The sequence below is a fragment of the Rhinopithecus bieti genome, unplaced genomic scaffold (genome assembly GCF_001698545.2).
Source record: "Rhinopithecus bieti isolate Rb0 unplaced genomic scaffold, ASM169854v2 scaffold_15133, whole genome shotgun sequence".
Classification (NCBI taxonomy): Eukaryota; Metazoa; Chordata; class Mammalia; order Primates; family Cercopithecidae; genus Rhinopithecus; species Rhinopithecus bieti.
The window spans coordinates 2,359,324-2,386,216 of record NW_016808815.1 but is presented as its reverse complement, the minus strand read 5'-3'; the positions used below and the strand labels follow the sequence as shown (position 1 = coordinate 2,386,216).

The following is a 26,893-nucleotide window of genomic DNA, read 5'->3' as shown; positions in this document are numbered from 1 at the left end:
ATTTTTATATCCCCAACTCCTGAGATAAGTTACTGCTACATATTGAACTTCTTTCTTATACGTTCAAGGATTTAACGCTGCTTCCTTTAAAACTAAGACTGGTTCTTAATTCATCTTATTTTTAGATGAAGGCAGGTGATGATCACTAGACAAATACGTAGTCTCCCTTTATTACCCAAAATAGGCCACTCTTTTGATAGTTACCTTCGGCTCAGTATAGGTTTTAGAATTTCCGACTGGCTTCATCATAACTAGACTTTTATATTGCTGTGGTGCAATTCAATTCCACCAGTTTAAGAAGTGGAAGTCCCCAAAGTTTTGTTACAATCTCTTCCTGCCATGTCTTAGTTCAATTATGGTGTCCAATCTGGCAGCCTAGTCAAGGTACTTTTGAGATATCAATTTATAAGCACCAAGTACTAAAAAAGGGCTTAGTTTGTATACATCTCAGAAGGATGACATTTGGCTTGATCTTATTTTCGTAGGAAGGTGATGCATTCTCAACGAAGAGAGACAAAAGAAAGGGAAGGGACATATCTCACCTATTGATGACAGTATTCGTTTTATCTACTGGTTGTACTTACATCCTTCAAAGCAATACTCTAGCACATAGCCATCTAAACCTGCTGCACCAATCTGGTCTGGGGGACGCCACTTCATCGTGACAGTCGTGTCAGTGACAGAGTCCACAGCCAGAAGAGTAGGAGGGCTTGTTACAGCTTAAAGATAAAAGAGACAGAAAAGAATAAAGTATTTACTACACAGCTATAGTGCAGGAACTGTGATAAAATCAATGGGGACACAAATAAAAATAGACACAAAAGCCCTACATCTTAATGAAATTCAATTAAGACACCTTGAGCATGGTTGTGTGCCAGGCAAAGATCTAATCAACGTGAGAATTTTGGAAATGCTGTCATGTGTTTTTTCCAAATTGAGAGGCTGGTGTGGGAAGCTGGGAGGCCCAAGGAAGTTGAAGAAGGCAAGGTTTGGGATCTAATGATCTAGAGTAATTTTCCCAATGCTCTCTAATTTCTAAGTGCAAACTCTTGTATTACATTTTCTTTCCATTGAAAAAACTACCTCATTGCCATAAAATAATGGAGATGTCTTTTTTTTTTTTTTTGCCTTCACTGAACTAACTTTTTTGATTTAATAGATAACATTTAAGGTGTGACCGTAAAGCAAAGAAACCAGTTTCCAAGTGTAGCCTGTTGAACTGACCTCAATTTGTTTCAGTGGTAGTTGTTTACAATAAGCTGGGTTATATTAATAGGCTAATACCTTCAGAAGGGCAAATGGAGAGTAGTCATATGTCCATGGACTCAGCAACATGCTTTCAGTGGGGAATGACAACCAGAGCCACCCACAGTTGGCAATGGAATTATGGTAATGAATTTCAGGGCCTATGTTATGAAGCTATTCAACTTAACCTACTTTTTAATTTCTTAGACACATAAAATTGTCCCTAACTGTTTCAAGCTCCTGCCACCTACCACTCTAAGAAGCATCCAGGCCTGTTCAGCTAGGGATCAGAGAGAAAGCAGTCATACTCTGGGGCAATGATGCTCATGACAAAGACTCATCTGTCTTGACTTACCCAAAGGAACAAAAGGCCTGGAGGGCATACTGGGCTTGGAGATGCCAATGGCATTGACTGCAAAGATGCGGACCTCATAGGCCACACCTTCAATCATCTTCTTGGGCTCAAAAGTTGTTTCTTTGCAGAGATCAAAATTCAGCCTCATCCACCTGGAGCTTTGTTTCTTCTTCCTCTCAATAAAATATCCTGCCGGTATGCAAAATGAAAACTCAGGTTTTTCCTTGGTCTCTGAAAATAAACTTTGTCAGATATTAGAAGTCCTTAAAATTTTGCATTTTGTCATCAATCTATGTGAAATAGTCATACATGTATGTAAATATTTTTAACCTACCTTATTCCAAGAGAATATAAATATTAATATAAAATATAGATGAAAATAATGGGACTAAGAAATTAAAATTGTACTACAAAGAAAAGAAAAATGGATCACAGATAAGTCAGCCATAGCGACTTAGTCACTGTAAGTGAACAATATAATCAGAGCCAATGTAGTTGACTCTGAGTCCCAGCAAGGAAGATAAGAAAGGGGAAATGACCAGTTTCATGAGTCTCATTGTTAGCAAAGAGAAAAAATTCTCATGGCATAGGGGAAGCAAATGTTTCTAAGCATTTACATCTTTTTTCTTTCTTTCTTTTCTTTCTTTCTCTTTCTTTCTTTCTTTCTCTTTCTTTCCTCTTTTTCTTTCTTTCTTCTTTCCTTTCTTTCTCTTTTTTTCTTTCTTTCTTTCTTTTTCTTTCCTTTCTTTCTTTCCTTTCTTTCTTTCCTTCCTTCCTTCCTTCCTTCCTTCCTCTCTCTCTCTTTCTTTCTCTCCTTTCTTTCTTTCTTTCTTGCTTTCTTTTTTTTTTTTTTTGACAGAGCGTCACCCTGTTGCCCAGGCTGGAGTGCAGTGGTGTGATCTTGGCTCACTGCAACCTTCACGCCCCGGGGCTCAAGTGATCCTCCCACCTCAGCCTCCAGAGTAGCGAGTAGCTGGGACCACAGGCGTGCACCACCATGCCCAGCTAATTTTTGTATTTTTAATAGAGGTAGGGTTTTACCATGTTGGCCAGATTGGTCTTGAATTCCTGGCTTCAAGTGATCCACCCGCCTAGGCCTCCCAAAGTGCTGGGATTACAGGTATGAGCCACCACGCTCAGCCTAATTATTTAATTCTAAAAGAAATTTCTTCATAGACAAAATCATGTAGAATCAGACATTCACTGGCTAGGATAGTGGAAGTTAGCCTTATAGTTGCCTCAAAATTAGTGTGTATAAATGTCAAACAAAAAAGAAAACCGGCAATCAGATGATATTCATCAGAGTTATTTAAATCTTGAGTAATTACAGAGCATCTCAACATATATATTTCATTTTGAATACATAAAGCTACAGTAAAATAGGTTTTCTTCTAAATGCAATATTTTAAAATATGCTGTGTACTAAGATGCGTAAAGAGGACACAACTGTACTGGCAGTTACACAGACTAACCAACGGGCAGTTACCTAGGATTGGAGACCCTCCATCGTAGGCAGGAGGCTCCCAGTTCATGATACACCAGTCATCTCCCACCTCTGTCACAGTCGGTGCCACTGGAGGATCAGGGAGGTCTGTGGCAGACAAAAAATAGGATAAAGTAAAATAAGGAAGAGGGAGTAGAAAAAAAAAGTTAATAGGAAAATACGTTTCTTGGTGATAATCACAGAAACTGTTATTTCTGAGACTTTTCCATGTTTATTGAATTATGCTTATGATATGGTTTGGCCATGTCCCCATCCATATCTCATCTTGAATTGTAGCTTCCATAATTCCCACATGTTGTGGGAGGGACCTGGAGGGAGAGAATTGAATCATGGGGGCAGTTTCCTACATACTGTTCTCATGGTAGTAAGTCTCAAGGGATCTGCTGGTTTTATAAGGGGAAACCCCTTTGGCTTGGTTCTCACTCTCTCTCTCTTGTCTGCTGCCATGTAAGACATGGCTTTCACCTTCCACCATGATTGTGAGGCTTCCCCTGCTACAAGGAACTGTAAGTCCATTAGACCTCTTTTTCTTTATAAATTACCCAGTCTCTAGTAGGCCTTTATCAGCAACGTGAAAACAGACTAATACAAGTTAGTAACTAATTTGGGCAAAAATGTGTGCTCAATATGGGATAAGGGAAGATAAGCCCACCCCTCGCTCCAAATAAAAATAATGATGTCTCCAAATCCCTTAAACTAGTGTCCCAGCATTACAGAATAAGCCCCATGTGAAACCCAAAACTCTCATTCCTTACCTTGAAAAATGTTAACCAAGAAATTATTGTCTAAATGTTGAATATGGTTGTTGTGGTTGTTGTAGTTGTTGTTTTTAACTACAAAGTGAACTTCCAGCAGAATTGAATCAAGGAGTTTTACAAGACTCAAGATGTTGGCTGGTAGAAATCCAAGTCAGAAATGGCAAGTCACAATATCTTGTAAATATAGTTTGGTGTCTGATAAAAATGACCTTAGTTTTTGGTCAATTTGAAATATGTCATTTAAGGAGAAACTAAAGTGAGAAGAGGAGAGTATCAGACCTTGGAACAGTAGTAATCTGCTAGACTCATTTTACTCAGTTTTGGGCTTAGGAAAAATGCACTTAGATAGTTGTCTAAGGACCAAGGCAGATCTTATCCCTCTGTAATGACTGTGATGTGGGAAGTTATTTAGCAATTGTGTTTCAGTGATGTTTAAAGGGCACCAAAAGGGAATATGACTGGAGAGCTAATGACCAGCAACCCCAAATGGCTGACCTTAGCTATTCTTCCTCCAATGATAAGTCCTCTAGGCAAGAAAAAAAAGAAGACAAAGGAAAGACAAAGGAAGGAAATGGCAGGGAAGGACAAAGAAGGAAAGTCTACTCTGAATCTTGACATGTCAGCTTGATTCTAGAAGTGTGTTTACCTGGAGGACTTACCCACAACTTTAATCTTGATGGCTGCATGTGCCTCTCCAGCTTCGTTTTTCAGATTGATGTGGTAAACACCAGAGTCATCTCTTTCAGCTACATCAATGACCAGAGTGCTGCTATCAGGGTAAGATTCTGCCCTTATCCGGCCACTGCCTTCCATAATAGCCTAAGAAGGAGAGAAACAAAATGTGGCATGATTTACACATAAAAAAGGGCTACTTCGGAGTGTCTTATAAATTGAGGAATTCAGCAGACTATACAGTGTAGAGTGTATAGATTATATAGTGTATTTGGCAGACTATATAGTGTAACTATGTACTGTTCATGCCTATTATATATTTTCTCAGTTTAATTCTTCCCCAACTCTAATGACAAGGTATTATTATACCATCTTACACATAAAGAAACTGAGACTTATCTTGCTCAAGGTCACACAGGTAGGAAGTAGCAGAATTGGGATTTGATCCCAAAGCCCACTAGCCACCAACTTTCCCAAGAGAAAATTGGAGGGCTAAAAATACAAGCGCAGAAATGTCATTCTAGGAGAGGAGGCCCTGTCTATGAAATTAGAAACCCTCAAACTCCTATCAGCAACTAAATAATGATTTGTTCACTTTCTTAGATGTTTGGAAAATTTTAAAATACTGAAAAGGATTGAAGAAGGCTGCAAGGCCAATTTTCCACTTTCTTCTTCTAGCAAAAATAAAAAAGAGTAAACATCCAATTCCCAAAGTAAAGACAGAGTGAGGTTGAACCTCCTATTATATTTTCTTTCTTTTATTTTCTTCCTCTTCTATTTTTCACTTTTTTTTTCTTCTTTCTTAAACCTGAAATTTAAAAGGATTACATTTTCTGATTCCCAGGTTGTATCTTCTATAAGACAATAAACAGCCAATATACAAAGAGGAAAAGGAGAGAAGGTCAAAGTAATTTAGAATCTGGTTATTTGTCACTAACTACTAGGTAAACTCTCTACTCTTTTGTGTCTGTATTAGGACTCATAAGTCTTCAACAACCTAAGATTGTGATCACAGCAAGAATATCTGAAATAATTCTCTAATTCTTCTATTTTGTAATAGAACAAAATTCCCTCATATCAGCCAAATTCTAATGTAAGATTATAATAGATGTTCTCATTTGTTTTATTTTTTATTTTCTCACTCCCAAAGCTAATCCATCTCCTTTCTTTTTAATGTGAGAAAAAAAGTTTATATTGGGTCATGTTACACTATCATCTTCAGTTTTCTATATTTTGTTTTGTTGGTTTTCTTGTACACTATAATTTACATAGAGCAAAATTCACACTTTTTAGAAATATAGTTCTATGAATTTTGACAAATTTGTGTTACCACCACAGTCAAGATATAAACCATTTCCATCACCTTCAACGTGGCTCCAAGCTCCTTGGCAATTAAACTACACCCTACACCCTGGAACCACTGGAACCACTGGTCTAATATCTGTCCTTCGTTTTCCTTTTTCCCAAATGCCATATAACTGGAATCCAACAGTATGTAGCCTTTTGCCTCTGGCTTTTTTCTTAGCATGATACTTTTTAGATCCTTCCTTGCTGCTGCATGTATAACTAGTACATTCCTTTTTATTGCTGAGTAGTATTCCATTGTATATTCCATGTGTAGTTAGTTCATGTATGTACCAAGTGTGTATTTGTACAATTGGACTTTTGGGTTGTTTCTGGGTTTTGACAATTATGAACAAAGCTACTGAAAACATTCATATACAGGTTTTTGTGTGGACATGTCTTCATTTTTCTTGGGTGAATGACTAGACATAGCATCATAGAATTGTATAGTAAGAATACATTTACTTTATAAAAAACCACCAAACGATTTGCCAAAGAGGATGTACCATTTTGCTGGTACATTCAATCTGGAAAAGTGATGTATGTACATTTCATTGTTCCATATCCTTGTCAGAACTTGGAATTGTCATTTTTAAAGTGTTTTTTTTTTTAAAAAAACTCATTAAAATACTTTTTTAGTATACTTTCTTTCACTTAGCATAATTGTTTTAAGATTCATCCATGTTTTGTATGTATCAGTATTTCTTTTATTGTATGACTATAGTATTTATTGTATGAATAAAAGTAGTCCATTGTATGAATATATTAAAATTTGTTTATTGATTCACCTGTTGATGGACATTTGAGTTGTTTTCAGCTTTTGGATATTACAAATAATGCTATTATGAACACTTGTTCTGGTAGTTTTTTTATTGTTGTTGATTACATTGAATTTTTTACATTGGTAACCATGTCATCTGCAAATAAAGACAGTTTTACTTCTTCCTTTCTAATATGGATGTCTTTTATTTCTTTTTCTTGTCTGGTTGCTCTGGCTAGAAGCTCAAGTATGATGGTGAATAGAAGTAGTGAGAGTGGGCATATCTCTCTTCTTTCTGATTTTAGAGGAAAAGCATTCACTTTTGCATTGTTAAGTAGGATAATAGTCGTAAAATTTTTGTGGGTGTCTTTTATCATGTTGAGGAGGGTCTTTTTACTTCCTGGTTTGTTGAGAGATTTATATTAGGAATGGATCCTGGATTTTGCCAAATGTTTTTGCTGTGTCTACTGAGAGGGCTGTATTTTTTTCTACTTGTTCATATCATGACTTATATTGATTTTTAAATATTAAACCAACTTTTGGATTCCTGAGATAAACCCTACTTTGTTATGATATATTACATATTATTATTTTTATATATTGTTGGATTTGATTTGCTAAATTTTGTTTAGAACTTTAAAATCCATGTTCATGAATGATAATGGTTTGTAGTTTCCTCTTCCTGGAATGTCTTTGTCTGATTTTACTATAAGGGTAATACTGGCCTTAAAGAACGAGTTGGTAAATATTCTTATTCGCTCTTCTTCAATTTTGGGGAAGAGTTTTTGTAGAATTTGGTATTGTTTCTTGCTAAATGTTTGTTAGAACTGTCTAGTGAAGTCATCTAGACCTGAACTTTTTTTGCGAAATGCTTTTAATTACAAATTTCCTTTCTTTAATTGTTATAGGGAAATTCAATACTGATTTAGTAGTATTCTGCAAGTCTAATATGTGATGTGTTCATAAATATTTTCTTTTTTGTTTTTGAGATGGAGTCTTGCTCTATTGCCCAGGCTAGAGTGCAGTGATATGATCTCGGCTCACTGCAACCTCCGCCTCCTGGGTTCAAGCAATTCTCCTGCTTCAGCCTCCTGAGTAGCTGGCATTACAGGCACATGCCACAATGCCCGGCTAATTTGTTTGTATTTTTAGTAGAGACAGGGTTTCACCATGTTGGCCATGCTGGTCTTGAACTCCTGACCTCAAGTGATCTGCCTGCCTTGGCCTCCCAAAGTGCTGGGACTACAGGTGTGAGCCACCGCACCCTGTCATAAATATTTTCTAATTTACCATATGGTGTCTTTGATCCATGAATTATTTAGACATGTGTTGTTTAGGTTCCAAATATTTGGGAATTTTTCCAGATATCTATTATTGATTTCTAATTAATTCCATTGCAGTCAGAAAACATACCTTGCATGACTTGAATCCTTTAATATTTATTGAGAATTATTTATGGTCCAGATTATGGTCTATCTTGCTAAATGTTCCATGTGCGGTTTAAAATAATACTCATTTTGCTTTGTGTAGTGGAGAGTTCTTTAAATGACGATCAGTTCAAAATGGCTGCTGGTATTGTTCCAGTCTTCTAAACCTTACTGATTTTCTGTCTTCTTGTTCTATTAACTATTGAGAGAAGAGTATTGAAATCTTAAATTCCTCGATTTCTCCTTGCAATTCAATCTTCTTGCCATTTATTTGCAGCTTGTCCCATCTGTTCTTTGTGCCTCTTTTTCTGCCTTCTTTTGGGTTAAATATTTTTATGATTCCATTTTATTTCCTTTGTTGATTTATTAGCCATAACTCTTTGTTTTATTATTTTAGTGGCTTCTTTAGGGTTTATTGCAAACCTCTTTAACTTTTCACAACCTACCTTCAAGTGATATGACACTTCATGTACATTACAAACAGTCCCTGACTTACAATGGTTTTAACATACAATTTTTCAACTTTATGATGGTATGAAAGCAATATGCATTCAGCAGAAATCATACTTTGAATTCTGAATGTTGTTCTTTTCCCAGGCTAGCAATATGCAGTATGATACTCTCTCGTGATAGTGGGTGGCAGCAGCGAGCCTCAGCTCCCAGTTAGCCATATAGCCATGACGGTGAACAACTGATCTCCATAGTGTACTGTGTTGCTAGATGATTTGTCCATCGTAGGCTAATGTAAGTGTTCTGAGCATGTTTAGGTGGGCTAGGCTAAGCTATGATGTTCAGTAAGTTAGGTGTATTAAATGCCTTTTTTTCTTTTTGAGACAAGGCCTTGCTCTGTCACTTAGGCTGCAGTGGCTCACTGTAACCTCTGCCTCCAGGGTTCAAGAATTCTCCCACTTCAGCCTCCCAAGTAGCTGGGACTACAGGTGTGCACCACCACACCTGGCTAATTTTTTGTATTTTTGGTAGAGACGGGGTTTCACCATGTTGGTCAGGCTGGTCTTGAACTCCTGGCCTCAGGTGATCTGCCCACTTCTGCCTCCCAAGGTGCTGGGATTACAGAAGTGAGCCACTGTGCCCAGCTGCTTTTTCAACTTATGATATTTTCAACTTACTATGGGTTTATCTGGTGCAACTCCATCATAAGCCAAGATGTATCTGTAGAAGAAATTTATAGTAGTACAGTTCCCTTTTTACCTTTACTAATTCTTACTTCTATTTCTTCCCTACTGAACTTGTATATTTGTTGTTATAAATTTCATGCATACTTATGTTATAAACCCTATAATGCATTGTCATAATTTTGTTTAAACAATTTTCTTTTAAAATATTTAAATATTAAGAAAAAATCTTCCACGTTTATCCATGTAGTTACTATTTCTGGTGCTCTTTGTTCTTTTGTGAAAATATTTCCAGCTGGTATCACTTCCCTTTCTAACTTCAAGGATTCCCTCTAACATTTCTTGTAGTGCAGTTCAGCTGGTGATGAATTCTCTCAATTCTTGTATATGTGAAAATAATTTTACTTTGCCTTCATTTCTTAAATTCATTTCTACTGAGTCCTAGGTTGACAGTTTTTTGTTTTTTGTTTTTCAGTTCTTTAAAGATGTTGCTCCTGTTTTCTCACTGGCCATGCTTCCAGAGAAATATGCTGCCATCCTTGCCTTTGTTTCTCTTTACTTAATATGACATTTTTCTCTATCTGCTTTTAATATTTTTCTTCATCACTGGTTTTAAGCAGCTTGATTGTGATGGATCTTGGTGTAGTTTTCTTAATGCTTCTTGTACTTAGGGTTTATTGAGCTTCTTGCATCTGTAAGTTCATAGCTTTTACCAAATTTGGAAACTTTGTGGCCATCGTTAATTAAATATTTTTTTTCCTTCTCCTTGGGGAACTCCAGTTCTGTCCTGTCTTTGGGGACATACATTTGACCCCTTAAAGTTCTCCATAGCTCAATGATACTCTTTTTTTTGTTTCCAGAAAATGGAAGAGGAGGAAATACTCCTTCTCCAATTTTCTTTTGTTTTCATTAAAAAACTTAAGTTTTTAGAGCAATTTTAGATTCACAACAAAATTGAGTGGAAAGTATAGAGAGTTTCCATCTATCACATGTCCCCACACATGCACAACCTCTCCGACTATTAACATCCTGCACCATGGTGGTACATTTGTTACAATTGATGAATCCATGTTGACACATTATCATCACCCAAATTTCACAGTTTCCATTAGAGTTCACTTTTGGCATTGCACATTCTATGGGTTTTGACAAATGTATGACATGTATGCACAATTACAGTATCATACAGAATAGTTTCACTGCCCTAAAAATTCTCTGTGCTTCACCCTGTTCATCCCTGTCTTCCTCCCAGGCCCTGGCAACCACCCATCTTTTTACCACCTCCATAATTTTGCTTTCTCCAGAATGTCCTATAGCTGGAATTAGGCAGTATGTAACCTTTTCTGACAGGCTTCTTTCACGTAGTAATATCTGTTTAAGGCTCCTTCATGTCTTTCTTGGCTTAGTAGCTTATTGCTTTTTAGTGCTGAATAATATTCCATTGTCAGGATGTACTGTAGTTTATGAATTCATTCACCTACTGAAGGATATCTTGGTTGCTTCTAGGTTTTGGCAATTATGAAAAAAGCTGCTATAAACACTTGTGTGCAGGGTTTTGTGGGTGCATAAGTTTTCAACTCATCTGAGTAAATATCAAGGAGCACAATTGCTGAATTTCATGGTAAGAGTGTGTTTAGTTTTGTAATAAACTGTCAAACTGTCTCCCAAAATAACTGTGCCATTTTGCATTCCCATCAGCAATGAATGAGAGTTCCTGTTGCTCCACATCCTTCCAAGCATTTTATGTTCTCAGTGTTTTGAATTTTGGCCATTCTAATGCATGAATGACATTGTTGTTTTAATTTGTAATACCCTAATAACATGAGACATTGAACATCTTTTCATATGCTTACTTGTCATCTATATATGTTCTTCGGCGAGAGGTGTTTTTTCAGCTCTTTGCCCATTTTTCAATCAGGTTGTTCATTTTCTTATTGTTGAGTTTTAAGAGTTCTTCGTATTTTTTTTTATAACGATTCTTTATCAGATGTGTCTTCTGTAGCTATCTTCTCCGAGTCTACGGCTTCTCTTCTCATTCTCTTGACATTGTCTTTTGCAGAGCAGATATTTTTAATTTTAATGAAGTCCAGCTTATCAAATGTATTTTCCACTAATTGTGCCTTTAGTGTTGTATCTAAAGGATCATCACCATAATCAAGGTCATCTAGGTTTTCACCTATGTTATGTTCCAGGAGTTTTATAGTTTTACATTTTACATTTAGGTATATGATCCACTTTGAGTTAATTCTTGTGAAGGGTATAAAGACTGTGTTTGCATTCATTGTCAGTTGTTCCAGCCTTATTTGTTGAAAAGACTACCTTTGCTTCATTGTATTGCCTTTGCTCCTTTGTCAAAGACCAGTTAACTATATTTATGTGGGTCTATTTCTGGACTTCCTATTCTGTTCCACTGATCAATTTTTATGTTCTTTTGTCAATACCACGCTGTCTTGATTATGGAAGCTTTATAGTAAGTCATTAAATTGGGTATTATCACTCTTCTGAGTTTGTTCTTATTCTTCAATATTGAGTTGGCTATTCTGGGAGTTTTGTCTCTGTATATAAAATTCAGAATTAGTTTGTTCATATCCACAGAATAACACACTTGGATTTTGATTGGAATTGCATTGAATCTCTAGATTAAGCTGGGACATCTTGACAATATTGCATCTTCCTATACATGAATATGGAGTATCTCTTCATTTATTTATTTTTTCTTTGATTTCTTTCATCCGAGTTTTACAGTTTTCCTCATATAGATTTTGTACCGATTGGATTTATACCTAATTATTTCATTTTGGGCGGTATGAATATAAATGGTAATATGTTTTTAAATTTATATTCCACTTGTTTATTGCTGGTATAAAGGAAAAGAGTTGGCTTTTGTATGGGAACATTGTATTATCCTGCAACTTTGCTATAAATTATTAGTTTCAGGAGTTTTTGTATCAATTCTTTTAGATTTTCTACACAGACAACCATGTCATCTGTGAACAAAGACCATTTTATTTCTTCCTTCTCAATTTGTATGCCTTTTTTTTTTTCTTTTATTGCATTAGCTAAGCCTTCCAGTATGATGTTAAAAAGCAGTGGTGAGAGGAGGACCCTCTTGCCTTATTTCTGATCTTGGTAGGAAAGCGTCAAGTTTCTCACTGTTAAGTATAACTTTGGCTGTTGGGTTTTTGTTGTTGTTGTTTTATTCAGTAGATTTTTAAAACTCAAATTGAAGAACTTTCCCTCTATTTTATTTTGCCAAGAGTTTTCTTCATGCATTTTGTCAAAAGATTCTTTCTGTGTCTATTGACATAATCATGTTATTTTTCTCCTTTAGCCTGTTGATGTGGTGGATTACATTAACTGATTTTCAAATTTTTAGCCAGCATTGTATACATAGACTAAGTTCCACTTGGTCTTGGTGTATAATTCTTTTTATACATTGTTGGGTTTGATTTGCTAATGTTTTATTAGGATTTTTGCATCTACATTTATGAGAGATATTGGTCTGAAATTTTCTGGTTTTGGTATTAGGATAAAGCTGACCTCATAGATTGAATTAGGAAATATTCTGAAAGAGATTAAGGCACAATTTCTTTTTTAAATGTTTGGTAGAATTTACTAACAAACCCACTGGGGCCTGTTGCTTTCTGTTCTGTAAGTTATTAATTATTGATTCAATTTGTTTAATAGAGATAATCCTTGTCTGATTGCCTATTTCTTCTTGTGTGAGTTTTAGAAATTGTATCTTTCAAGGAGTTGGTCCATTTCAACTAGGTTGCGAAATTTATGGGCACAGAGTTGTTCATAATATTCCTTAACTATCTTTTTAATGTTCATAGGATTTATAGTAATGTCCCTCTTTCATTTCTGTTAATTAGCCTTGACTCTTCTTTTCCTACTTAGCCTGGCTAGAGGGTTATACGTTTTACTGATATTTACAAAGAACCAGCTTTTGTTAATTTTCTCTATTAATTTCGAGTTTTCAATTTCATTTATTTCTGCACTAATTTGTGTCATGTCTTTTATCTGCTTACTTTGAATTTAATTTACTCTTCTTTCTCTTGTTTTCTAACATGGAAACTTTGATTATTACTGGTTTTAAGTCTTTCTTATTTTTAAATATATGCAATCATTGCTATTAATTTCCCTTTAAGCACTGCTTTTGCTGCAACCTAAACATTTTGATATGTTGTATTTTCATTTTCACTTAATTCAATATATTTTAAATTTTCTTTTAAGATTTCTTCTTTGATGTGTGTTGTTTAATCTTCAGGAATTTGAGGGATTTTCAGCTATTTTCTGTTTATTGATTTTGGTTTCACTTCTGTAATTTATTTATTTTTAGTTTAATTAAATTGTCCCTGACAGCAGATATTGCATGACTTCTATTTTAAAAAATTTGTTAAGGTGTTTTTATGGTCTAGAATGTGTTCTATTTTGGTGAATATGCTATGTATTCTTGAAAAGAATGGGTGATCTGCTGCTATTGGATGAAGTAATCTATAGATGTTAGTTATACACAATTGATTGATAGTGCTGTTGAATTCAGCTACATCCTTACTGACTTTCTGTCTGCTGAATCTGCCCATTTCTGATAGAGGGATGTCAAAGTCTCCAACTATAATAATGAATGCATCTATTTTTCATTGCTGTTCTATCAGTTTTTGTCTCATATATTTTGAGGCTCTGTTGTTAGGTGCATACATGTTAAGGATTATTAGGCCTTCTTGGAGTATTGACCCATTTATCATTATGGAATGCTCCTTTTTATTCCAGATAAATTTCTTTGCTTTGTAGTTTGCTTTGTCTGAAGTTAATATGGTTACTCATACTTTCTTTTGTTTAGTCTTAGCACAGTATGTCTCTCTCCATCCCTATACTTTCAGGGATGCAACTTTATATTTAAAGTGGGTTTCTTATAGTCAGCATATCTTCAGGTCATGTTTTTGCTATACTGACAATCTTGGGCTTTTAATTTGTATATTGGACCATTGACATTTAAAGTAAATATTGGTGTAGCTGAATCAATATCTGTCATATTTATTATTATTTTCTATTGGTTGCCCTTCTTCTTTGTTCCTATTATTGTCTTCTACATTTTTTTCTGCCTTTTGTGGTTTTAATTAAGCATTCTGTGTGATTTCATTTTCTCTCCTTTATTAGCATATTAATTTTACTTCCTCTTTTTTCAACTTTTTAAAGTGGTTTCCCTAGTTTACAATATATATTTACAATTAACCCAACTCCACTTTCAAACAACACTACAGTGGTTCACAAGTAGTGCACGTACTTTAAAACAATGAAATGTCCCTAATTCTTCTCTCCCATTTTTTGTATTATCGCTGTCATTCATTTCACTTATATATAAAAATACATAAATATAACTATATAAGTATACCTAATGGAATACATTGTTGCTTTTATCATTTTGAACAAAATGTTATTGGTTAGATCAACTGAGAGTATGAAAAATGAAAAAGTTTATTTTACCTTCACTTATTCATTATTTTATACTCTTTCTTTATGTAGATCTGAGTTTCTGACCAATATTATTTTCCTTTTTTCTGAAGAACATCTTTTAACATTTTTGGCAAGACAGATCCATTGGCAACAAATTTCCTTTTTGTTTGTCTGAGAAAGTCTTTATTTCTCCTTCACTTTTGAGAGAGAATTTCAGAGGGGACAGAATTCTAGGTTGGTGGGTTTTCACTCTGAACACCTTCATTGTGTCACTCCACTCTCACATGTCAGCAGTTCGCCCTGTATCCTCAACTCTCTGACATATCTAAGAGGAGTTGCTAATTTTTCAGATTGTCCAGCTTTTTACTTGTTGTTAGGCTAGAGTGGCAACTTCTAAGTTGATTACATGCCAGAATGAAAATTGGAAGTCTAACTGATTCTTTAAATTATTTTGGACTTTTTCTCTTGTGTTTCATTTTGGATCATTTCTATTGCTATGTCTCCAAATTCACCTGCAATGTCTAATTAGCCATTAACTCCATCTACATATTTTTTTATCTGAGACATTTTATTGTTTTCATCTGTAGGTGATTTGATTTGGATCTTTTTATATTTTCCATTTCATTTCACTTTTTTCACTTAATTTTCTGTATTTAATTCAAATGAAGAGCTTAACATTTCTCCACCTAACTTTTTGAACATATGGAATACAGTTAAAACAACTGTTTTCATATACTTGACTGCTAAATCTAATTTACATATGAGATCTGAGATGGCTGTAACTGACTTTCCTCCTCATTTTGAGCTGTGTTTTCCTGCTTATTTCTCTACCATAATGTTTGACTGGATGGCAGAATATTGCTAATTTTGCCATGTTGGGTGCTTGATATTTTTGTATTCCTATATAAATCTTGAGCTTTGTTTTGAAATGCAATTAAATTATTTGGAAATTGATTGAATCTTTTAGGCTTGTTTTTATGACTTATTAGGTGGGTCCATGACAGTACTCAGTCTAGGGTTAATTATTCCTGCAACCAAGGCAAGGCTTTCCCGAGTACTCTACTCAATGCACTGTGAATGATGAGGTTTTCACGTCTAGCTAGGGGGAACAGGCACTACTATTGGCCTTGTGTGAGTGCCAGTCCACTTCTCTTTAATCCTTTCAGATGTTCCTTTCTTGAATCTTGGGTAGTTTCCTCATAAATGTACACTGATCTTTGCTGAATACTTGAGCATGATCCTCTGCCGAGCTTCAGGGGGACTCTCTGTGTAGCTCTGTCCTCCAGTATGCATAGTATGTATCCTATGAACTCTAGCTGCCTTGGTCTCCTTGCGCAATGGGAGTCCTAAACTTAGGGAGTCCACTGGGTTCTGCCCAGCTTTTTCTTTCTTGTGCCACTGCCTGGATGCTCTTTTATGGCAATAAGCTTGAGGCAATTACAGGGCTCACTTCATTTGTTTATCATATTTCATAGTCACTGTCTTTCACGATCTGATGTCCAACGTCTTGAAACCCATTGTTCATATATTTTGTCTATTTTGGTGGTTATTTCAAGTGAGTAGGTAAATCTGGTTGCTGTTATTCAATTATGGTTGAAAGTAGAAGTCTCACTCTGCTTTTTATCATTTTATTTTATTTTTAACATTAAGAAAATTTTTTTTGAGATAGTCTTGCTCTGTCACCTAGCTGGAGTGCAGTGGCGCAATCTCGGCTCACTGTAACCTCTGCCTCCTGGGTTCAAGCGATTCCTGTGCCTCAGTCTCCCGAGTAGCTGGAATTACAGGCATGCACCACCATATTTGGTTAATTTTTTTGTATTTTTAGTAGAGATGGGGTTTCTCCATGTAGGCTCAGGCTGATCTGGAACTCCTAGCTTCAGGTGGTCTGCCTGCCTCAGCCTCCCAAAGTGCTGGGATTGCAGGCGTGAGCCACTGCACCCGGCCTCATGTCTTCTTTTTAAATGTAACTTTTTTTTTTTTTGCTTTTATTTTTGTAGAAAGCCACAGAGTCACACACGAGCTGGCACTACTCTACCATTTCACCCTCATTTGTCTTTCTCCCCATCATTCACTTTGCCCCAGACATGCTGGCTTTCCTTCTGTTCCTCCAACACATCAGGCTCATTCTCTCCCCTTGGCCTTTGCACTTATAATTGCCTCCATATGGAAATCTCTTCTCTTTGATCTTCACATAAAGGGTTCCTTGTTCTTCACAGAGGCTGCCATTGACTATGCAGTCATTTGTAATTGTATCATTCTCTTTTATTATCTTCTTGTACTTATTACTATCCAAAGTGACTTTGTTCACTTATTTAATAATTCATTTCCTTTTTCATCTCCCCAATTTCCATTAGAATTAAAAATGAGGCTTTCTTCACTGTGCATCAAAATGTGCTTTGCTATGTAATAGTCAGAAATATGAGAAGTAAATGAATGATGATCAGATTTGCCTGAAAATCAGTCATCTCTCTTTTTCAAAGGAATTACAACTGTACTGTACTGCTGTACATTTATTCGTTTTCTCCCTTCATCTGACTAATGGAGGGCAAGGGGTGGAGTAGGCAGTGTGTATGCATATGTGTGTGTGCATGTGACTGTGTGCAAGTATAAAACAAACCTTATCTGCCCGGCTCCAGATGGCTTTAGGAGGTGGTTCTCCACTGATGGGGATCTCAAGACGAAGCTTGTTTCCTGCAATCACTGTCACTGTATTATCAGCATCAAGACCATCCAGGATGATCTTAGGAGGATCTAGAATATTAAACATAGTCTTTGTTATCAGACAGTCATTTCTGTGTGAATATCTGCACTAATGTTTGGCTGTATGATGGTAGTAACCAATATTTTATCTGATCAAAAAGAATATAAGAGAAGTCAAGATAGTTGGTGCCTGGCACCTTGCAAAACCATTTTATTGTAAGGTGTTGGTATAAGTCACCAATCTTTCTGATTGGTGATTAATATCAATTGATGTATTTTTCCTTAAATGTCACTTAGTTTTGAATATATTATAATTCCATGGTAAGCAAAAGCAAACAAAAAAGAACACAACTATGCAATGACTTATTTTATCTACTCACCAATAACATGAACTTTGGCAGGCAGAGTAACATTGTAGGCATCAGGTGCAAATACATAATCACCTTCATCTTCAGTGAGGGCATTGGCTATCACTAACTTGTGTATCCTAAGGAAACAAGGAAAATGTATTTCTAAGACTGCAAAGATCTAGTTTATATAAGACCCAAACTGAAAAGACACTTGGCCTTTATCTGATTAACTTCTGTAGTGCAGGAGAGAGAGGGAGAAAGAGAGAGAGAGAGAAAGAAAAAGAGAGAGAGAGAGAGAGAGATAGAGAATGAATGAGAAGCCTTAATTATTCTACTTATTGGTTCAAATTAAATGTTTATTTTGGACAATAAGGAATTATCTCCACAAATACAATCTGCTTATTGTATAAGCAGTCTATTATTCTTTTTTTAATCTCATAGCTTTAAAAAAGCTAAAATAGAACATATCAATAGTGCTATACTTTAAGATTCAAGAGATTGCCAAGAATAATATTGATTTTGACTTTATATCCCAAACTCTAAGAACAACAGCTCTTAACTTTATTGGGGTCACAAACCAGTGAATCTCTAATGGACACTATGAATCCTTTCTGTGTAAAAGTATGTATTTTGTACACACAGAATTTTCTCACAATTTCACAAGAATTATGGGGCTTCCTAAAGTTCATTTATGATATCCTAAAAGCCCATGAATTCAAAGTTAAACTCTTGCCTTAGATCTTTGCCAGGTTCTAGGATATTATGCCCCCTACACAAAGATTTGTAGGAAGGCATTGTGACACTTATTGGTTAAAGATAGTTAATCCATTTGATCAGGTCCTCAATTAGAATTCAGTATTTTTCCTCTAAATTCATATTTATTATTTATTTTAGAGACAGGGTCTCTCAATCTATTTCCCAGGCTGGAATGCAGTGGTGTGATCTCAGCTCACTTCAACCTCCCCCTACTGGGCTCAAGCCATCCTCCCACCTCCCAAGTAGTTGGGATTATAGGTGCATGCCACCACGCTTGGCTAGTTTTTGTGTTTTTTGTAGAGACGAGGTTTTGCCATGTAGCCCAGGAGCTCTTGAACTCCTGACCTCAAGTGATCCGTCTGCCTCGGCCTCCCAAAGTGTTGGGACTACAGGCATGAGCCATGGTGCCTGGCCTCTAACTTCATGTTTAGATGGAAAAAGGGTCAATGGATTTTGAATAGACAAAGTACCATAGTATGAGGTACAGATACAGGATTATGAGTAGGACATGGTGTACAACAGAGAAATCACACCTTCTTGCTAGTTGGAAGCAAAGAATCAGGAATAGATGATCTCCCTATGGCTACCCTTCAAACATCCTCAACAAATATGTAATTTAGAAAACAGAGAAAGTAGAAAAGGGACCAAACCTCATTTGCCGGTCACCTGGCTCACTTACCTTCCCTTGTGAACCACCTTTAGACGGTCACTCTCCTGAATGGGTAGGCCATTTTTAGTCCATTTTCCAGTTATGTTTTCAGAGATTTCACACTTCAGGCAGATTTCTTTTCCAAGATTTACAGTCTGATCAGTCAGAGGTGTCAAAATCTTCAGAGGTTTCACTGTAGAAATGATAGACCATTACAAATGCAAGCCCAAACTCCCGACAGGCCAACATGGTGGCATTTCACAATGGTATAGTGAGCTCTACTACAATGTTTGTTTTGAAAGTGAGAAGTTGTACCAATGCAATTAACATATTATGGGATAATTTCACATTTGATTATGTACAATTTCATTCCTTAGAAAAACCAGGTGAATGCAGAAAATTGCATCCAGCTGAAATGAGCCAGCAAGGAATGCACAAAATCCGCAGACTCATACCTCAAACATATATCAGCTACCTCAGTTCATCCATGTGATATAAGCCACACCCATTTACATCAGAGGTCACAACTACTCATCAGATTTTGAATAATCCTCTTTCTACTGCTTCACAACAGTTCACAAGCCACAACACTTCCAGCATTACTTCTGTAAGCAAATCTCAGGTCTTTTTCAACATTAAGTGCCATATTTATTACAATATTTATCAACCATTTAGCATGTGTAAAACTGTGCTACTACTTTTTATTAGGTTATTATATTTTAAAAAAACATGTCGTTGACTGATATGGTTTGGCTGTGCCCCCACCCAAAACTCATCTTGAATTGTAATTCCTATAATCCTCACATGTCATGGGAGGGACCCAGTGGGAGGTAATTGAATCATGTGGGCGGTTACTCCCATGCTGCTGTTCTCATGATAGTGAGTGAGTTCTCATGAGATCTGATGGCTTTACAAGGGACTTTTGCCATGATTGTAAGTTTCCTGAGGTCTCCCAAGCCATGCGGAACTGTGAGTCAATTGAACCTTTTTCCTTTATAAATTACCCAGTCATGGGTATGTCTTTATTAGCAGCATGAGAATGGACTAATAAACCAACAAAATTCTTGAGTGTTGTACCCATAATCCCATTTCCCCTACAAACTCTATGGTTTTTATTGCATGACTTTGCAGAGCATAATTATTTTTAGAAATGCTCATGTTACATAATAGCAGAACTGATTGTAATTGCTTTAAATGGATACAAATATCAGATAAGGATCTGTCTATGGCTGAAAGACTTCTTGATGTTAAACTAAAATGGCCACAGTTCCATAAAGCATAAGGAATGTATTGGGAGTGATCCTGAATAATTCAATGATTATATGAACTGCAACTGGACTAAGCAATAAATACAGAAGTAAAATTTCTACTCTGTTTGTGACATCATCTTGAGATATTTGCTGTTTTAATTTTTATGGCAAATTGGGAAAGATTCTGCCATTGCTAACTGACTAGGAGTAGAGGGCATTGAAGGAAGTACGTTAATTCTCTCATGCCTCTGAAGCCTACTAGGAAATGAGCTCTTACAGTCTTCTCAACCAAACCCTTTTGGTTTGAATTACTTTCTTCTCATGTAAAATGTAATTGCAGAGTGTTGAATGTTTACTTGATGAATAGCTAGCTAACATTATCAGGATATGACATAATATCTAAGTATTTATCCCCTATTTATATGGTCTTGGAACTATAACTTTTCTGGCAGGTGATTTTTATACTTCCTTCCTAATACTGGTGCTCTACTATTAAATTGAGTCGTGGTTCCTTCCTCAAAGACTCTGACTGATCTGACATAGACATTTAGCTAGAATGAAATCCATTTTACATACTTAAAATCACTGCAAATAGAAATCAAATGGAAACTTTTCTAAAACCAAATTAACACAACCATCATTAGTAAGCCCACTTAGAAGACATCTAAAGAAGTCTTACTTACAGTCAACACTAAGTTTAGCAGATGATTGTCCTCCTGTTGTCATTACTGAATATTCTGCAGAATCAGCCTTTGTTGCTCCCTCTATGATCAAGATGTGTTTCTTACCCTCAACTCTAATTCGGTATCTCGATTTTGGACCAGGGATAATCTCTTCACCATTCTTAAACCTGAATTAAAATAGTAAAAGGTTTATAAAAGATCCTTCAGGAAAATACCTTGTCGATCGTGCCTGTTGCAATATCCTGAAGAATTTCTGGCAGATATGAGACACACAAGAACTATTTGTTGAATTAAAAAATGTACGAATCAATCTCTGTATCCATCAGTAGATTCATAATGCAACAAATACTGTCTACAAAATTGTGTTAAAAGAACACAAGCCACCTGTTCGCACTCCAGATGAATCAGGTGCAACTGCTAAGAGTGGATATTACCCACATGGAGGCTCTTGAAGCACACTAGTAAGAATATCACTTAATGCACTTTAAAGGTAACTATGATTCTCTATTAGAATGAACAATCTACACCGTACCAATAACTACAAATCCCGCTGTGTAATTTACTGTACCTTTCAATATAACATTTCATTTTAAGATTTAAAATTTCTAGTTTTTAATTTTAAGGTTACTCACAAGGAACCTGAGAAAACACTCCCCACCTAAGCAAAACAAATAAGCTCTTGTTTCTAAAAGCAATTGGTGATTCTCAGCCTAAATGTTTTTTCCCTGAGGTACTATGAAAATAAAGTGACTAGGGGTTACATGAAAAAAAAAATATGTTTTTTCATGTAAGTTGCCAATATGGGATAGTGAGAGGAAGCCTGCTATAAAGGTTAAGAGCATCCATAGGCTTTGGGGTCAAACAGATTTGGGACAACTTGAATCATCCACTTAGTAGTAAGTACCTACGTCCCTACATGGTTGCTCACATATATCTCTGGTTCTGTTTTCAGTCTCACGAGTGGAAAAACCCCAGTATGTTAGTATACTTTTATTTATCATCTCTACTAACTCAAATGAGGTGGAGATTATTTTCAAAGGTTTAAAAGCTATTTGTCTTCCTGTCCTATCAACTATGAAGGTCCAATTTTTTTTTTTTTTTTTTTGCCTATTAAAATGGACAGACTTCATTAAGGCTATTTACCATTTTACATTGGCATCATCTTCAGACACCTCACATTCTAATTCCACTCTCTCTCCACAATAAGCAGTTGTATCTTCCAGCTGTTTGGTCACCATAATTGGAGGCTCTAGTATACAAAAAGGGGAAATCAGAATCATTAAATATCCAAAGCCTATCCCATGAACCCTGATTTGTTCACAGATGAAAAACCAACAGTAAGAAAACAACATCTATGGTTGACATGGTGATAACAGTAAGTGAGTTTTTTGTTTTTGTTTTTGTTCTTGTTTTGAGACAGAGTCTCACTCTGTTGTCCAGGCTAGGGTGTAGTGGCATGATCTTGGCTCAATGCAACCTCCACCTCCCAGGTTCAAGTGATTCTCCTGCCTCAGCCTCCTGAGTAGCTGGGATTACAGATGCCCGCCACAACACCCAATTAATTTTTGTATTTTTAGTAGAGACGGGATTTTATCACATTGACCAAGCTGGTCTTGAACTCCTGACCTCAAGTGATCACGTGCCTCGGCCTCCCAAAGTACTGGTATTACAGACATGAGCCACTATGCCTGGCTGTGAGTTTTCTTTCTTTCTTTTTTTTCAATGTCTGTTCTTGGCAAAATAAATAGCAGGCAACCCTGGGTAAATTCTCCCAATTTTTTCATAACTCTCCATGTCAAATAAATTATTGCTTTCAAGAACAAACAAAACATATATCAAATATTATTCTTTTAGCAAAGAAGATACTAAGTGTTAGACATTTCTGATGAAGGAGAATATATAAAACTCAAATCTTTGATCCTAGTTCCAGATGAATGACAGAGATCTCAGAGTTGTCTGTAATCAGAAGGCCTCATAAAGAAAATAAGGAAGACATGGCTTCATTCACACCCTCCAGCTCTTTTCACAATGTCTTAGTAAATGATAATTTTCAGTGTGCTTGGTGCCAACCACTTATTAATGACGCTGAATTCAAGAGAAACCTATATGTGATCAATTGAGTGTTTGAAACAGGGATTATCCAGTAAAATCTGTTGGGTTCTAAAGCTATAACTAGAATAATTATTTTTGCAAAATAGTGCTTGACTTGAGTCAAAATCATGAGGCATTTGTACTCAGCAGGTTTCCTTTCTCCCCTCTGCTGTTCTAGTCTTCAATAAACCAGAAGACTCATTGGGATCCATAATAGCTGCCAGTGTAGAGGAGCCTCAGTTGCTTTCACTTTGATCATTATCCCTGGGAGAAGGAGCCAACAGCTCCTGGTGACCACAATAAGAGATTTCATTTTTACCTCTTACGAAGAGCTCAGTGGAACATTTCTCATCACCGGCTGTCACATAATACTCCGAATCATCTGTCATCTGACAGTTATTGATAAACAGGATTCTCTGGCATCCTTTGTGTTCAAAGATGTATCTGTTTTGAATAGGAGGAAAATAAACAGAGTCTGTGAATGTGATTTTATTCTTTATTTCCAGCAAATTTGGCTTATAATTTGGTAATGTTTGAAAGTCAAGGATCTATTTCTTGAGACAGGGTCTTGCTCTGTTGCACAGGCATGAGTGCAGTGGTGCAAACATAGCTAATTGGAGCCTCGACATCCTGGGCTCAAGTGATCCTCCTGCCTCAGCCTCCTGTGTGGCTGGGACCACAGGTGTGGGCCATTAGGCCCAGCTAATTTATTTTTTGTAAGACTGAGTCTCACCATCTTGCCCAGGCTGGTCTCGAACTCCTGGGTTCAAGAATTCCTGCCTCAGCCTCCCAAAGTGTTGGGATTACAGGCATAAGTCATCGTGCCCAGCAGGGATATAATTTTGATCTGCTCTTTAGGTATCATATCTTACACAGTTTAACATCAAACAAAAAAAAATTTTTATCTTTATAATGCACAATATATAAGCATATTTATAGATACTATTTAATTTCATTATAATTTTCTTTTACATAAGGTTTTTATTTCAAATAAAAATCAATACTCACATATTTGCTATTTAATTTTTTTAAACCAATGTTGGAAGATAGAGTTGGCTGAGGGTGTGAGATTTTTAACTCTGTACATTCTTTAACTGACCAATTCATGTGCTTTATAGGGGGGTAGAGACTTGATCTTACTCATTGATGTATGAATAAGATCTATTCATTGCCTATCCCAGTGGTATAGTAGATCTCCTTGGGTGAATAAATGATTATACAATTTAAGAAATAATGTGATACAATCACAAACACACGCAGTAGTTCTGTCGAATGTGATGTTCTCTTAGATGAGCTTAAGAACTGGTGCTATCATACAGTTACATCTACTAAGAAAGAATGTGAGTATTTGGAAACAAACTAGAAACCAAGAAGATTGTAAAATATAATTATCTGTGATCTGTATTATGGAGGAGCACATTATGGGATTAAAATAGACTAGAAAATAACTGCTTTGGGAATTTCTCAAAATGAAGCCTTCAAGAACAAGATATTTAAAATATTTTCTACATGAAGATAACCAATTAAAATTATGTTTTGGTAAATTCAGGCCATCTTCAAGAGATTTTTACACCAGATATAAATGTTATCATCACAAAGTCACTCTTGTGGCATGACCACATTAAGAATTGGAAACCACCTAGTTGTACTCCAGAAGTAACAGCTTTCCAGGATTAACATCTTTTATAAATGTACACGTGGCTCCTGTTAACCTGAAAAAATATATTGGAGTTGAAAATCTCTCAGGCTGAGGAGGATCTCTGTAAAGTAGTTTTATAATAGACTGGAGATACCATTAGACATCAGGGATTAGTCTGTCTTTAGTGTGCCTCCATTTGCAAGAAGGCCAAAAAATAATAAAACACAGGCTTAGACCCACATTTTGTTTTATCTCAACATTAAAGAGTTCCTTTTAGATGCAATATTGCAAGTGCTCAGAACAGTACCTGAATTGAAAATAGAAGGTATTCACCCATTATTAAATATAGTTGTTATTTTGGAAAAGCAAAAGTCATCTAATTATAAGATGTGATTCCCAGGTGGCATATCAAATACGGATTGCAAGTTATTTTTCAATTTTATTTTTTAAAATTGGGAGAAATTTGGCAATACTCTGAAATAATCACATACAACCTGCAGCGACACAAAACCATAATTGGAAAACACTTTAGTTTTACAGAATTAAACATAAAACAAGGTTTAGTTTACATAGAACTATCATGTTTCCTTAATAAGTAAAATATGACTTAAATGTTTACTCTCTCTCCATATGATTTTGTATTATGAAAATATAACTAAATATCCTTTTATTCTCAGAAAAGTAGGTCAAACTACTATTTGGTTAATTTAATGTAGAGCTATCACTGATTTTTGCAAAGCCCACTTACTTGGTACTGGGTCGAATTTCTTGACCATTTTTATACCATTTCACCTCCAACTTTGGATCTGCCAGCTCCACAACAAACCTCACTCTGCCTCCTTTGTCAACCTGATATGCAGGATCAAGAATTTTTGCGAAAGCTGATAGAATAGAAGAAGCAAAAGTATGTTAATATATGTATACATATGCTATGAATTTAAATAGTCAATACATGTAGGAGAACCTAAAAGCAAATGAAAAAATGAATCTCAAAGAAGAAAAAATCAGAAAGCTTCCAAATTATCCTTTATATTTTGAACACTGTTGACTTATATACAATAAGATGGTTTAAATTGAAAAGAGAATCCACACGTTTCTGGAAGAAACATAAGAAAAGAATCATTGAAGAAGCTTTAAAAATGGCCTAATTCTTCAGGGAATGTGCACTATAAAACGTCCAAATGAAAGTGAACTTTAAAAACATGCTGGGGCTGGGCACGGTGGCTCACGCCTGTAATCCCAACACTTTGGAAGGCTAAGGCAGGCAGATCACTTGAGGCCAGGAGATCGAAACCAGCCTGGCCAATACGGGGAAACCCTGTCTCTTCTAAAAATACAAAAATTAGCAGGGTGTGGTGGTGCGTGCCTGTAATCCCAGCTACTCAGGAGGCTGAGGCACGAGAGTCACTTGAATCTGGGAGGCAGAGGTCGCAGTGAGCTGAGATCATACCACTGCACACTCCAGCCTGGGTGACAGAATGCGACCCTGTTTCAAAAAAATAACAATAAAAGAACACGCTTATTCTTTCAGCACAATTACTATTAGTGTCATTGGCCTTATTTCTGCACTTCTTCTATGTCACAGATGGTTTTTTAAATAATCAAATTTATAAGATAAATTCAGTGATTTGTATTAAATCGAATGTCTTTGACTAATTGAAACAGTAGGCTTACCAAAGTTTTTTATACTGTGATAACTTGCCCAAATAGTGGCATTTAAAAAACACCCCTTGCACATACGTGTAGGAATCCAGGATTTCCAAAGATTTTAAATAACATAGAACACAACAATTAAAAAAAAAAAGTTGTCTTTGAAAGGTCCTAAAGATAGTTAACTTCTTTTTTTAATTTAATAAGTTTTCTTTTCCTGGTTTTAAAAGATAATCATTTTCATTTAGCAGTTTGGAAAATACAAATGTGAAATGCTTCATGTTGTCATGCTTGTATTTCCATCATTCCAACCTTATTATACTATTGTTTAGGTAAGCTTGCTGTCCCATATTTTAACAAGTTAAAATAAACCCTAGCTTTTAAAAAAGCTATCTACCACACACCTTAAGAGATGAATTCAGAGCTAAGTGATAACAATAACAAAGTTCAGCCTGGGGAAAAGAGATGTC

The 26,893-nt window shown here is 35.9% G+C and overlaps 1 protein-coding gene across 5 annotated transcripts in view; it reads right to left on the bottom strand.

Annotated features, from left to right (window-relative positions):
• The window catches only part of MYBPC1 (myosin binding protein C1), a 106,159-nt gene that overhangs the window by 22,299 nt on the left and 56,967 nt on the right, over window positions 1-26,893 (bottom strand). For all 5 annotated transcript variants that reach the window (XM_017887276.1, XM_017887274.1, XM_017887273.1 and 2 more), the window contains 11 exons: window positions 25,522-25,654; window positions 23,454-23,578; window positions 22,187-22,292; window positions 21,044-21,210; window positions 19,141-19,303; window positions 17,736-17,842; window positions 17,273-17,406; window positions 4,522-4,681; window positions 3,087-3,191; window positions 1,601-1,789; window positions 585-719 (listed from right to left, as the gene is read on the bottom strand). In XM_017887276.1, coding sequence (XP_017742765.1) covers window positions 585-719; window positions 1,601-1,789; window positions 3,087-3,191; window positions 4,522-4,681; window positions 17,273-17,406; window positions 17,736-17,842; window positions 19,141-19,303; window positions 21,044-21,210; window positions 22,187-22,292; window positions 23,454-23,578; window positions 25,522-25,654 — 1,524 coding nt within the window. The remainder of the gene's footprint in view (window positions 1-584; window positions 720-1,600; window positions 1,790-3,086; window positions 3,192-4,521; window positions 4,682-17,272; window positions 17,407-17,735; window positions 17,843-19,140; window positions 19,304-21,043; window positions 21,211-22,186; window positions 22,293-23,453; window positions 23,579-25,521; window positions 25,655-26,893) is intronic.